The 13695-nt window shown below is 43.2% G+C and overlaps 1 protein-coding gene across 1 annotated transcript in view; it reads left to right on the forward strand.

The window, feature by feature from the left end:
- Positions 1-12591, forward strand: part of ESRP1 (epithelial splicing regulatory protein 1) — a gene marked incomplete at both ends in the record, with an annotated part of 33419 nt that extends 20828 nt beyond the window's left edge. The window contains one exon of the mRNA XM_080611108.1: positions 12501-12591. Within this exon, the coding sequence (XP_080467234.1) occupies positions 12501-12591 (91 nt within the window). The remainder of the gene's footprint in view (positions 1-12500) is intronic.
- Between the last annotated feature and the right edge of the window lie 1104 nt (positions 12592-13695).

Genomic DNA, 13695 nt, shown 5'->3' on the forward strand with positions numbered 1-13695 from the left:
GACAACCTTCCCATGTCTATAAAGAAGCCCTTGGCCCTCTTTAGAATGGGTGGATTGGGGTCTGTTCCAACAACTTCTGAAATTCTGCCTTCATTTTTGTAATAAAGTAACTTTTGACCTTTATGGTCGAAACCTTATTATTTATGGAAGTACTGCATTGACACATACATGTATTGAATGCATATGTAAAACATATAGAGGTATACATTGTTCCTGACCTCAGAAACACTTCTCATGAAGGGCTTTTGGCTCTTCTGGATGTATTAGCTATCTTCTACAGAACAAAAACTTCTGATACCATTTGCTCTCTGCAGTCATGAGGCCTTGGGAAGAGCAATGTTCCCTGCAAGCCATAAACCATTCCATCTGTCAGGAAAACCTGCTCAACTCTTTTAATAGATTCTGACCAGGGCCTTTCGTCTCTGGAGAAGGGTCAAAAAAGCTACTTGTGAAGTTGTTGAGCAATACAGACTCTCTAGTACCTGTAAGATAACAATGGTTTTATTATTACTTTACACTAAATCAGTATGTCTGTGAGCTGCCTATTGTGATTTTTGTTGTTTTGATTTGGTTGGTGGTTGTTTGTTTGGTTTTTTTTTTTAATTAAAATGTGTTCTTCACTCATGAGTTAACTTCTACAATGCCTTCAATGTCTGTCTTATGGTTATAATCATGTTACTAAACTCAGCCTCTTTAATGTAAGATCAAGAAAAATAAAGTTCCAAACTTGCACTGGCAATATCAAACAAGCTTCTTGGTAATAGATCTGTATGTCAGGAGAACATGGTAGCAGTAATTCATGTGCTAATTAAAGTAGTAGACTGGCCACTGCAGGTGAAGTGTCAGGTGCTACAGAGATGTCTTTCTCTTGCTGAATGGGATCCCACATGAGTCCCATCACTGGCTGCTTGGGCTATGGGCATATATTTTGGTTACAGACTGATCAATCCCAAGTCCCAAGATGTCCTTTTTATAGTCTTGTCTAACTGAGAGTTGATAATATTCCCAAGAACTTTCCTGGGTAGCTTCTGTGGCAATTACAAATACCTCACTTAATGGTAAAATCTCTGGGGTTGGCTTCTTTCTGTGTTGTGAGGTCTGGTGTTTGGATATTGCTTTTATTACCAAAGCAAATATTTGATCTACAAATAGTACATACTGCAATGGAAGCAGTGATCCTTTGTAGCTGACAGTTTAGGGCTTTTTGGTGGGCTTTTTTCCCGGGGGGCGGGGGGGAAATATCATGCTATATTGCTTGTCAGGCAAGGTCTATGCTTTGTAAAGGATGCAATAAGTAACTGGGTCCCTTTCATGTAGTAATTGGAACTCTCCTAAATGGAGTTTTCTGGTTCTGAAACGTAAATTAAAAAGTTAAGTATGTGCAGCAGGAAAGAATGGGATATCCTCTGTACAAAGTGGTGCATTTAAATGCATGTACATGGAAAAGCAATACAGAGCTAGTGGCTAATGATCAGACAATGGTTCATAAATCTAACCAGTGCATATTTATGGAAATAAAGAAAGCTTCTTTGACCTGCTGCCAAAAGGTTCTACCACTTGTGACTTGCAAGGTCGAGTTGCTTTATAATAGCCAATTCTGTTTTCCACAGAGTCATCAACTTAGATGGTGGGGGGGGAGGGAGGCATTACTCTGGTCTTCTGTATCTATCAAATCCCTGAGACTCAGACTTGTCTTAATGCTTTCATAGCTTTGGTGATGAAACCTGGTGGTGTGAAGAAATGGATGCCTTCTAAGCTATTAAAATAGCTTTAGTATACTGAAAATGAAAAGGAAGGAGAGCAAGTTATTCAGGATCTGTCAGTCTTTGATATCTCTGTTCAGCTTGTAATTATATCTGGCAACATGTTCTGACAGCAAATCAGTGGTCTCGGTCCCTGCCTAATCCTAGGCTTTTGAGAAAAAGAACAACAGGATTCATGGGAGGGAGGAGCTTCTTTCCTTATCTAATCCTGGATAAATATGTATACTTGTTGCTGCGTATTCATGTACATTGAAAACAATAACTGTGCTACTTGGCAACTGCTAATGTGTTCTGCAGGAACTTTTACCATACACAGACCTGAAAGTTACTGCTACAGCATATGTAGTTTTAAAACAAAGTTAAGTCTTCCTGTATTTATTCAGTTCCAATGCCATTTTGATCCCTTAGGCAGTGCCTTTAAACCCCCAGAAGTTTCTGTCCATGATTGTAAGGACTTAAACTTTGGGGTGTGGTTTTGTTGTTTTTCTTTTTTTAAACCATCTTTTGAATAGTGAATTGGAAAGAGGAGCTTCTTAGGGAGTAGTATGCTGGTGAAACTTGTAGCCAAAAATTGATGTGGAAGCTGGAAACTGATGTGGGTTCGAATAACCTGGGTAAATTGAAGGGCAGGAAATTCACTGTGAGTTAGTGAATACAAAGAAACCACATCTGGCTCAGGAAGTCCTTGAACTCAAAATAACTGGAAGAGTGTTCTTATATTCTGTGTCCTATGGTAAATTCTTGTGCTATTGAACCAAGGTGGATAGGCAAAGTTGTTTGTTTGCACCTTTGAAGTAGTACTTGTCTTGAGAGATACTGCTTGTGAGCATAGGTGTTTTCCAATGTGTTTATAGTTTTATTCAGCTGTGCTAGTAATAGTGTCTAAGTTTGAGTGATCTCTATTCTCCCAGTGTATGTACAGTTCTCCCCTGGAGTTATTTGAACGAAAAGGTCTGGTTTATGTGATAGTTAAAGGCATGATTCTCACAGTTGCTGCACAAGGAGATATAGGGTAATTTGTTACCGTCTTCATCTGTCTGCTTCTTCCTGCTATGGATCAGGTATATGTTTTTTCATTATACACTAATCAACTTGTAAAAGTATTTATGTATGGAACATACATACAGCATTAATATATACATGTGTACTGAAGTGTGTGTATAAGAATAAAATGACCAAGGTTAGAAAAAAGTGTTTTTACGGCCTGGGCTTAAATCACGACACACTTGTTCTCTCTGATGGATCAGATCCTCCTTAATGACCATCATGGAGAGCAAGTGAGCAGTTTTTTTCCTAACACTGGTCATTGTTTGGATCCATATTGGAGCACGACTAAGTTAAAAGTATAAACTGGCAAAACTAGGAACAAGTGGGCTAGATTAGGAGTGATACCATTCAGAGCTGCTGGCAGCAGCTTTATTTATGCATCTGTGTGGTTGGCTAACCAGCATCACTTGACAGAACTGGCTTAAGAAACCCAGTGTGTGGTTGCCTGGGAGATCTGTCACAGATGGAGAACAGCAGCAGCCAGAACCAAAACCTCTTCATCAGCTTAGCTGTACTGATAGAAACACTCAGGACCACAGCTCCTAGACTGTAGTACTCTTTTTATTTTAAGTATGTCATCTTGAATTGCAGGAGATCACATCTGTAGTGAATGGGCTGACTGAACATAAAAACTTACTGGTGTTTTTTAGTTGCTGTCCAGCAAATGGAGTTCACATAGTTACAGCAAGTGGCAGAATTTGGGATTCTTAAGTACCATTGCATACAGTGAGCTGGTCTCCAACATGGATTTGTTAAAGCAAAAGTCAACTCTTTAGTTAATGACACAAACCTGTCATCAGAATGATTGTTTTAGGGGAAGACTTAATGATTCACTTTTCCAAATAAAGGTAGGTTGCCAAGGTTTAGAACAGCAGGAATGCCCATAACTGCTACTGTACTTCATTGAGGGAGGCATGTATTAGCAGGGAAGAGTAATTGTTGCATGCCTCCATAGGCTGTCATTATGTAGGTTTCAATTAGTAAAGCTGCCATGGTGTCTGAAAAGCAGCAGAAATGTAATGCTCTGATAAATAGGTATCTGGATATCAGGATGATACAATTATTTAAATTGATAAAAAAAAAATCCCACTTTTCTTCACAGTTGATAAATCTGTAAAAGCACTGTTTCTCATAGCAGTGTCCAATATGTACTCAATGCACCATATGAAATGCCACCATGAATGCTGGTGGAGGTTCTTCTGCTTACAGATCCCAGTTCCTTTTGTTTGCTTAATATACTGAATGATTTTATGCTCAGTCAGCAGTGCTTACTGTCACCTTCTGACTTTGTATTTGGATGAGTATGAGGGGTTAACTGAAATAAGAACATTGTGCATAGCTGCAGAGATCACTTTAAGTATAGTTTTTTCTTTTGCTTATTTACAACACAGTTCAGTGGTAGGAGAGAAGATGATCTTGTTGTGCCTCAAGACCCATGCAGGGGGCTTTTTTAAACCTTTGCAGTGTTAGCCAGGTGATCTCAGGTTATTCAGGGTGCAAAGACGTGTTGCTGGATGAGTCCCTTTACTCAGCTGTCTATAGGGGTGTGTTGAAAATCCCAACACTAATCAGAGTAGACCATTACAGTGGTAGCAATTCCCTTCTGTGGCAGCAAGCACTTCTGGCTCTGTTCCCATTGCTTATTGTTGTTGAGCTACCCTTAACTTGTACAGATGGGAAGCTGATTGCAGCAGGCAGACTGGTTAGATATGCATCGAGTGGGCAGTAGGTTATCCGGTTAAACATGGGTATGGAATATGTAGCAAAGGAGCTTTTGGTGTTTTCAAGGGTAGAGTTAGCTTCATCTTGGAATAAGGCTCCTTAGAACTGATAAAACTGTAGTCATGGGGATCTAAATGTTCCTATTGATTACCAGATGAGCTGATGACTTAGGGCTCATACTTCTGCTATTTGTTAAATTATATAGCCTTTTCTTCTTGAAATGTGGATAAACATTCCAGTCTTGGAAAAGGGAAAATTATTCAGGTTATGTAAACACTTTTGCTAATAGCATGTCCAGGCCCAAACTGTGCAGGGGCCTCAAGCATCCCCTGCAGCTCATGGAGAAGAGGAGGAGGCTGTCAACCCAGGAAGCTGGGAAATAGTAACAACAAAAAACAACAAAAAAAGGAGGAAGAGGACAATTAAAAGCAAGGGGCTTCCTCCTAAAGCTGTTGTCCCCACCCAGAACCACTTTGCTGTCCTGCAGGGGGCTAAGAAGGAAGGGCACTCGCACAAGAAACAACCGGCTGGTGCAGTGGTAAAGAAGATCTCTACTGGTGCTGCCAGGAAAAAGAGGTGGGTCATAGTGGTAGGGGACTCTACTTTGAAAGGGACAGAAGCACTCATCTGTCAGCCTGACCCGGCCTCGAGGGAGGTGTGTTGCCTACCTGGGGCACGGATCAGGGATGTTGCAGAGAGGCTGCCTGCTCTAGTGAGTCCCACGGACTATTACCCACTTCTAGTGATCCATGTGGGTGCTACTGATGTTGATAGCAGTAGCCTGGAGAACATAAAGAAGGACTACAGAGCCCTGGGAGAGGTGGTTAGGGGCTCTGGAGCTCAGATTGTCTTTTCGTCCATTCACCAGGATACAGGGGAGGACCTTAAAAAAGCCAGGAGGATTGGCCATGGTTAAAAGGATGGTGCCATAGTCAGGGGTTTGGGGGTTTTGAACACGGGACCCAAGTTAGTAGGCCAGGTCTACTGGGGGCTGGTGGAGCTGGTCTGACAAAGAAGGGGAAGAGTGGTTTTGGTAGGAGGCTTGCCAGGCTGGCCAAGAAAGCTTTAAACTAGATGTGTTGGGGGAGGGAGGCATCGTTCCATCCCAACACACGCAGTCAGTTTCCAGCACCTATAACAAAAGCTTGGAGCGATGCAGAGATATTCCAGCCGCTCCAGCCAATGAGCCGGCTTCATTTGGAGCTCGGCTCAAATGCCTCTATGCAAACACCCGTAGCATGGGGAACAAACAAGAGGAATTAGGGATGTGTGCCCGTCTAGGGGGGTATGATATAGTAGGCATCACAGAAACATGGTGGGATGGCTCCTACGACTGGAGTGTTGGAATGGAAGGTTACAGGCTCTTTAGAAAAGACAGGCCTGGCAGGCGGGGAGGGGGAGTTGCTATTTATGTTAGGGATAGGCTGGAGAGTATGGAACTCTGTCTGGGGATGGGTGAGCAGTCGACAGAGAGTTTGTGGGTCAGGGTTAAAAGGAGAACAGCGATGGGGGACATTACTGTGGGGATCTGTTACAGACCGCCTGATCAAGAGGAATCTGTGGATGAAGTGCTCTATAAGCAGATAGGAGCAGCCTCACGCTCGCAGGCCCTTGTTCTCATGGGAGACTTCAATCACCCTGACATCTGTTGGAGTGAAGGTACGGCCCGGCACAAGGAATCCAGGAGGTTCCTCGATTGTGTGGAAGACAACTTCCTTCTGCCAGTAATAGAGGAGCCGACAAGGAGAGGTGCCATGCTTGACCTCGTGCTCACCAACAGGGAAGGGCTGGTTGGAAATGTGATGCTCCAGGGCAACCTTGGATGCAGTGACCACGAGATGGTCGAATTCGAGATCCTCAGGACAGTGAGAAGAGCGTGCAGCAAGCTCACTGCCCTGGACTTCAAGAGAGCAGACTTTGGCCTCTTCAGGAACCTGCTTAGTAAGGATACAGCCCTAGAGGGCAGGGGGCCCAAGACTCTTGGTTGTTATTCAAGGATCACCTGTTCCAAGCTCAGGAGTGTTGTATCCCAACTAGAAGGAAGTGCAGCAGGAGGGCCAGGAGACCTCCTTGGATGGATAAGGAGCTGCTCAGGAAAATTCAAAGGAAAAAAGAGGCTTTCAGAAGGTGGAAGCAGGGACAGGTGGCCTGGGAAGAATACAGGGGTGTTGCCCAGGAAGCTAGGGACTAGCTTAGGAAAGCTAAGGCCCAGTTAGAATTAAACTTGGCTAGGGATGTTAAGGATAACAGGAAGGGATTCTATAGGTATGTAGTGAATAAAAAACAGACTAGGGACAATGTAGGCCCCCTCCAGAAGATACCGGGAGAACTGGCTACCCAGGATTTGGAGAAGGCTGAGGTTCTTAATGACTTGTTTGCTTCGGTCTTCACTGGCAAAGGCTCTGACCATACCAGCCAAGTCTTGGAAGGCGAACGCAGGGACTGTGAGAATGAAGACCCTAGGCCCACTGTAGGAGAGGATCTGATTTGAGACCGTCTTGAAAACCTGAACGTACACAAGTCCATGGGACCTGACGAAATCCATCCGCGGGTCCTGAAGGAGCTGGCAAATGAAGTTGCTAAGCCACTGGCCATCATATTTGAAAAATCATGGGAGTCAGGTGAAGTTCCCGACGACTGGAAAAAGGGAAATATAACCCCCATTTTCAAGAAGGGGAAAATGGATGACCCAGGGAATTATAGACCAGTCAGTCTCACCTCTGTGCCTGGCAAACTCTTGGAGCAGATTCTCCTGGAAGGCATGCTAAGGCACATGAAAAACAAGGAGGTGGTTGGTGACAGCCAGCATGGCTTCACTAAGGGGAAATCCTGCCTGACCAATTTGGTGGCCTTCTATGATGGGGCTACGAAACTGATGGACAGGGGCAGAGCAGTTGATGTAATCTACCTGGACTTGTGCAAAGCATTCGACACTGTCCCACATGACATCCTTGTCTCTAAATTGGAGAGACATCAATTTGATGGGTGGACCACTCGGTGGATAAAGAACTGGCTGGATGGCTGCACGCAAAGAGTTGTGGTCAATGGCTCAATGTCCGGCTGGAGACCGGTAACGAGTGGTGTCCCTCAGGGATCGGTGTTGGGACCGGTCTTGTTCAACATCTTTGTCGGTGACATGGACAGTGGGATTGAGTGCACCCTCAGCAAGTTTGCCGATGACACCAAGCTGTGTGGTTCGGTTGATACGCAGGAGGGAAGGAATTTCATCCAGAGGCACCTGGACACGCTTGTGAGGTGGGCTGATGCCAACCTTATGAAGTTTAACCATGCCAAGTGCAAGGTCCTACACCTGGGTGGGAGCAATCCCAGGCACAGCTACAGGTTGGGCAGAGAAGAGATTCAGAGCAGCCCTGCAGAGAAGGACTTGGGGGTGTTGGTCGATGAGAAAATGAACATGAGCCGGCTTCAGTGTGCGCTCGCAGCCCAGAAAGCCAACCGTATCCTGGGCTGCATCAAGAGGAGCGTGACCAGCAGGTCAAAGGAGGTGGTCCTGCCCCTCTACTCTGCTCTTAACATAACCCACAGCTTCATTCTGGACATCGGTATCTGTTAAGCAAATGTATAATGGAAAAAATATATTAGGAAATCAAACAGGAGAGAGCGTGAGCCTCAGTGTTTCTACATAATATTTTAGTGATGATTGTTTGGGATCCCTTGAGGTGCACAACTGCTGTTTGAATGTCAACATCAGCCTTTAGAACATGCAAAAACTTGTTCTTGCATCCAAAACTGATTTCTGGAACTTAATTGTGTTTGATTTTGAGAGCCTTTGGAGAATTCCACAATGTCAGAAATATTGACTGGAAAAAAAAAAAAAATCCAGTCTAGCTGTTGATTAGATTCAAGAAAATCAATTTGTAAAGAAAAAAGGTTTCCATTGGGAAATGCTTCATATTGTGTTTGATTTCAAGAATTAGGTTAATATAAAAAGAGTTAAGGTCTTGCCACTGGATTGTTATATATGCAACTGCTAAGAATAGCTGTAGGAATCTTCTCTGAGCTCATACATTCATGCAAGTGTTAGTTCTGGGGTATGCTTAACTAGAGGAGATAAGCTGGAACACTTACCGTTACTGTTGTCCTCTATATATTGCTTTTCTACCAAGAAACATGACCAGTCCAAGTCACTTGCTCCTGTTCCTCTAGGTGTTGGTCACCCCTTAGTTTGGGAAGCATGCAGAAACAGCTGTGGGCAGTCCATATGTTATCTTGTATTGGGGAAATAGAGCAGGTACTATCTTTAGCCTAACCTCTTGCTGAAGCTGTCTGTTACCTTTATCTCCAAGGTGCTATTATGAATTAGTAAGTGCATGTAGTGTCTCAGTGCAAAGCCAGCAAATCTCTGACTTCCTTAAAACAATGAAGGACTCTGTAGAAGTAATAATAATAGAAATAGAGGGGTGCAGGGGAATTAGACCAGCTGCATTTTGGTCTGGTTTTGGTTTTTATTCCACCTAATAAGAGTATTGAAGGGGAAGCATTTTTGTCCTACTTAATGTTGTCCTACTATAGCTGAGGGGAAAACACACAGGTTCAGCAGCAGAACCAAGTGGCTGGGATGGTGGAAAAGCTCTTCTCTCAGACACCCAGCTAAAGCTTGCATGGCACCACTGCAAATGTTTGTGGCTTGTCTCTCAGCAAGGGCCAAGGAGGAGAGGAACTTCGGGTTAACAGCAATATCTTGTAAAGACAATAGCTGTAGCCTTGCTTCAAAAGGAAGGCTAGGCTGCCCAAGATGTCTGTCATTGTATGTGTCCGTGGTTTTTTTTCTGCTGATTTCTTGGTTTTGTGTTAGGATTGTGTGTGTGTGTGTGTGTGTAAGTAATGCAAGTGAACTGTCTTGGCTTTCTAAAGTAGTTTGTCTCAGAAAGCTGCATCTTGGTCTGGTTTGGGAGTTGAGCTTTTTATTGACCCTAATAAGAGTCAACTTTGCAAAGCAAGCTGGAAGAAAGTCTCTTGCCTTGCTCTTCGTATGAGTTTTGTCAGTAATGGGGCTGTTTACGTAAGGATTGCAGAAAAATTTGAACTATTCTGTAGCTGAAGTTCTCTCATGGTGTTCTGGTTGCTTGTCTCAGATGCCGAGATTACCCATTTTGCTTCAGCTGGCTGACCAAAAGGATTCATGACACTTCAACAAAGCTACTCAGTTGCAAATAGACTTCGGGGTGCATCTTGTTTAATGAAACAAAGGTAATTTTTTTCTTAGATGTTACATATGCATGCCTTTAGCAATAGCTGGAAATTCATGTGGGTTATGCAGCATTTTAGGAAAGAGGATATTTGCTGGAAATGCCAAATCAAACCGAAAAAGAGAGTCAGTTAACTAACTACAGTTTTGTGGTGATCTGAATAAGGCTGTGGAAGACCTGACAAAGAATATTGAAGCTTCTAACATCTATGAACTGTGAGTGGTTTGGGTGTTAGAGGAAAGTATTTGTATTATTCCTGAATAAATTAATTATTGTGGCATTAATATTGCTTTAAAGCAGGACAAAGAAGTCCCTTTGTGGCATTAACTTTTAACCTGTGTCAGTTGTCATTGACCACAAAAGATGCTGTGTCTAAGAAGTCCATGAAATATAAGTAAATGAAAGCAAACTCTGCCTTGTTAGCATTGCTGGCAGCTGTGGAGAGCTCCTTCCTCAGGTGTATTTGGCAGGTACTTAGTGGAGAGCACTGACCTGGAGCTTTTGTCCAAACTGTGGATGGGCATATCTGCCATGGATTCATCTCCTTATTCTTTAGCTACATTGGAAACTTTGAGGTTGTAGACAGAATGTGATGACAATAAGCCCCAAAACTGATTGGTGAACTGCGGAGGAAGATTTATTTTCAACCTCATAAGCTAAAGTTTTCTTGGGGATCTTGTGTTTGAGGAGGTAGGTATATTGACTGTGGTAGCATTTTATTGGAGATTAGCAAGATTACTAATATCATGGAAAAGGCATGCAGGGAACCATTAGTGAGAAGTGGTGTACTGTGATACATTTGTATGAAGATGCTACTCTACAGCATAAAATCTGAACTTCCCACAGCTGTTTTTCTCTCAATAGACTCAAAATTGGTGTAAATGATTGCAAGTGTTATCTTTGGCATTAGACCGTCTGTACTATTGAGTGAGCCACCAGTGAAGAATTATTCACGAAGGTGATTAGGAACAAAATATTGTGGGGATAAACAAGCATTATAAGCAGTTCCTGTGGGGAAACAGCTCTCCTAGATATGGATAGCTCTTCACTGAAGTAGTGTTAGACATCAGTCAATTGCATTTGCTTAGTGAAACCCCTTGAAGATTTTTGTCTGAAGGGAAGACATAAACATCTGTGTTGTGTCCAGGAGTGGACACAGCTGGCTTTCATGTGCTTTCAAGCTTTTATGTGGCTTGTCAGCTGGCTTTCCTTATTACCTTCTGTGACTGAGCTATCCTCTTCCATAGTGTGCTATATAAAGATGACACCAGGGTTTTGCAAATAGTGGGAACTGGGGAAGGGCAAGACTAAAAATAGTGGTGAGAACACATACTAGGAGGCAAATGCATCTATAAAACTTAAAAGTTGTGGAGGAACTCAAGAGCTAGGAGTCATGTAATTTTATATAACGGTGGGCTGATGCCAACCTTATGAAATTTAACCATGCCAACTGTTGGAACAAGTCCAGAGGAGGGCCACGAGGATGATCAGGGGACTGGAGCACCTCCCGTATGGAGACAGGCTGAGAAAGTTGGGACTGTTCAGGCTGGAGAAGAGAAGGCTGTGTGGAGACCTCATAGCAGCCTTCCAGTATCTGAAGGGGGCCTACAAGGATGCTGGGGAGGGACTATTCATCAGGGACTGTAGTGACAGAACAAGGGGTAATGGGTTCAAACTTAAACAGGGGAAGTTTAGATTGGATCTAAGGAAGAAATTCTTTCCTGAGAGGGTGGTGAGGCACTGGAATGGGTTGCCCAGGGAGGTTGTGAATGCTCCATCCCTGGCGGTGTTCAAGGCCAGGTTGGATGAGGCCTTGGGTGGCATGGTTTAGTGTGAGGTGTCCCTGCCCATGGCAGGGGGGTTGGAACTAGATGATCTTAAGGTCCTTTCCAACCCTAACTGTTCTATGATTCTATGATGAGCTATAATTTAGAGAGATTGAATGTAGGCTAATGCTGTAGGACTTTTGGGGAGGGAAGACTCCTCCATAAGACATCTTGGGGCAGTCATCTTTGGGCTAAATTTTGTCTTCATGAACGACTGATAGTGCCCAGAGCAACTTTCCTATAGTACTTTTATAGCTAGGAGTTTGGAGAACAGAAGTGGAGGCAGTCTGGGAACTACCTTTCTAGTGTGGTTTGGGGAGGCTGTCTTAGGTCTAAGGAATAGCATGAAGATGGTGATGGAAGTGTTAGATGCTTGAAACTACGCTCAGGAGATAAAGCAAAATGATAGCAGGCTTTGAGCAAAAAAAGTGGGATTTTTGGGAGGAGGGGGTTGTTTGCTTTACTTTCATCTTCAATTTGGATAATGAGTAGAAGCCAGTGGCACCCCTCAGTATTAGGACAACTTGAGGGGTAAATGGCCCATACAGATCTAACTAGCAGTGAACTTGTTAGCTTTTCCTTTAGAGACACTGAGAGTTATGTATGGCTCTGGCTGTACAGGAGGTGTGTTTGTCTCTATTTCTAGGGATACTGTCTTGAGACCAGTCAGTTGTGACTGCCAGAGTATGAAGACAGTCTTCAATGATACTGTGAGTAGCCATGTGTTAGAGGAGACTGATTACCCCAGTGTAGTTTCTGTTGTTGAATTGTTCCCAATACCATGGTGATGGGAGCATTACCAATGTATAATTATGTGTCCTGATCTTTGACATCTGCTCAGGACTTTAAGAAAGGTTAAGGTGGCATAGCCAGATGCTGGCTCTCTTCATTTGTTTGCTTCTGGTTGCTTCTATCTGAACTTGTGTTTGTAGTGTGCAACAGAAGATGGACTTGTGCACACAAGTGATCCAGCCAGGAAAGTGTCCAAAGAATGGATTTGCCTTTAAAGGCCCCAGCAGTTAGACTTCCTTAGAGAAGGTAAGGATAACAAACCCCAAGAGATGGGCTTCAGGATATCATAGTGTTTGCTTCAGACAACCAACCACTGTACTCAACACAACTTTTCATTTGGTGCCCTGGGAGCATGGCTGCTCTGTGCTATGTCCAGAATGTCATACTGCAGTATGTAAGACCTTGGCTACTAAAACCATCATTTAAAGAATTTTGACTACTCCAGTCTAGTTATGGACTGCCGCTCTGTGTACTTTTTAAAGCTCCAAGTGTATGATACTTCAAGCTTTAATAACAGTATTGAGAGCCTCCAGAAAGCTCCTCAAAGTCAGTTTTCTGAAGAGCAAAGTGCAGAGATGTTACTCTCCTTAGCAATGCACTAGGGGATAGCACTGTTCAGGCAGAATGAGCTGCTTTCTTAGGTAACTGCAGAATTTGATTTCCGAATCTTACACTGATGTAAAATTGCCTCAATGAAGTAGACTCTCTGTGTATAACTGGCAGCTACTCTCTTGCTTTTGTGAGCTTTCTGATCAGGCCACTTCAGCCTTTCAAGGTTGGTTTACTCGATCTTCTGTATAGGAACAATCAAAGGGTGAAGTCACCCAGAAAGCATTTGTGCAGAAAAATGCAAGTTGAACTGAAAAGCAGTGTATTAATGACTGCACCGTGCACTATATCATGTGCAGTAGTCTTAGAGGGAGATGTAGAGATATATTTACAAAAATGTTTGTATAATTGCTAGTCTTTTAAAAATATATAGTCAAAGTAGTAATAAGATTTCTTCTCTGCCCTTTTCGTTCTTCTGTGCCCTTCACCTTCCCTTCTGAAAAAAATAACTACAACAAAAGTGCCCTCTCTTTTATTCTTCCTTTTCTCTGACACAATGGCAACTTAGCCCAAGGTGTAATCACTTCTAGGCAAAATCTTCACCTGTATTATCACCTCGCTGTCATCCGCGCTCTAAGACTCTTGCTAAGTGAAGTACAGCATGTGTGAAAGCAAAAGTGACCATCTGGGCTAGTTGGTCAACGAGCTGACTTCTGGCTGGGTTGATAAAATTAAACCCAGTCCGTGTAAGTAACAGTCTGAGGCCATAGTTAGGTGCTTAGTAGC

The sequence above is a fragment of the Psittacula echo genome (assembly GCF_963264785.1).
Source record: "Psittacula echo genome assembly, chromosome: 2".
Lineage (NCBI taxonomy): Eukaryota > Metazoa > Chordata > Aves > Psittaciformes > Psittacidae > Psittacula > Psittacula echo.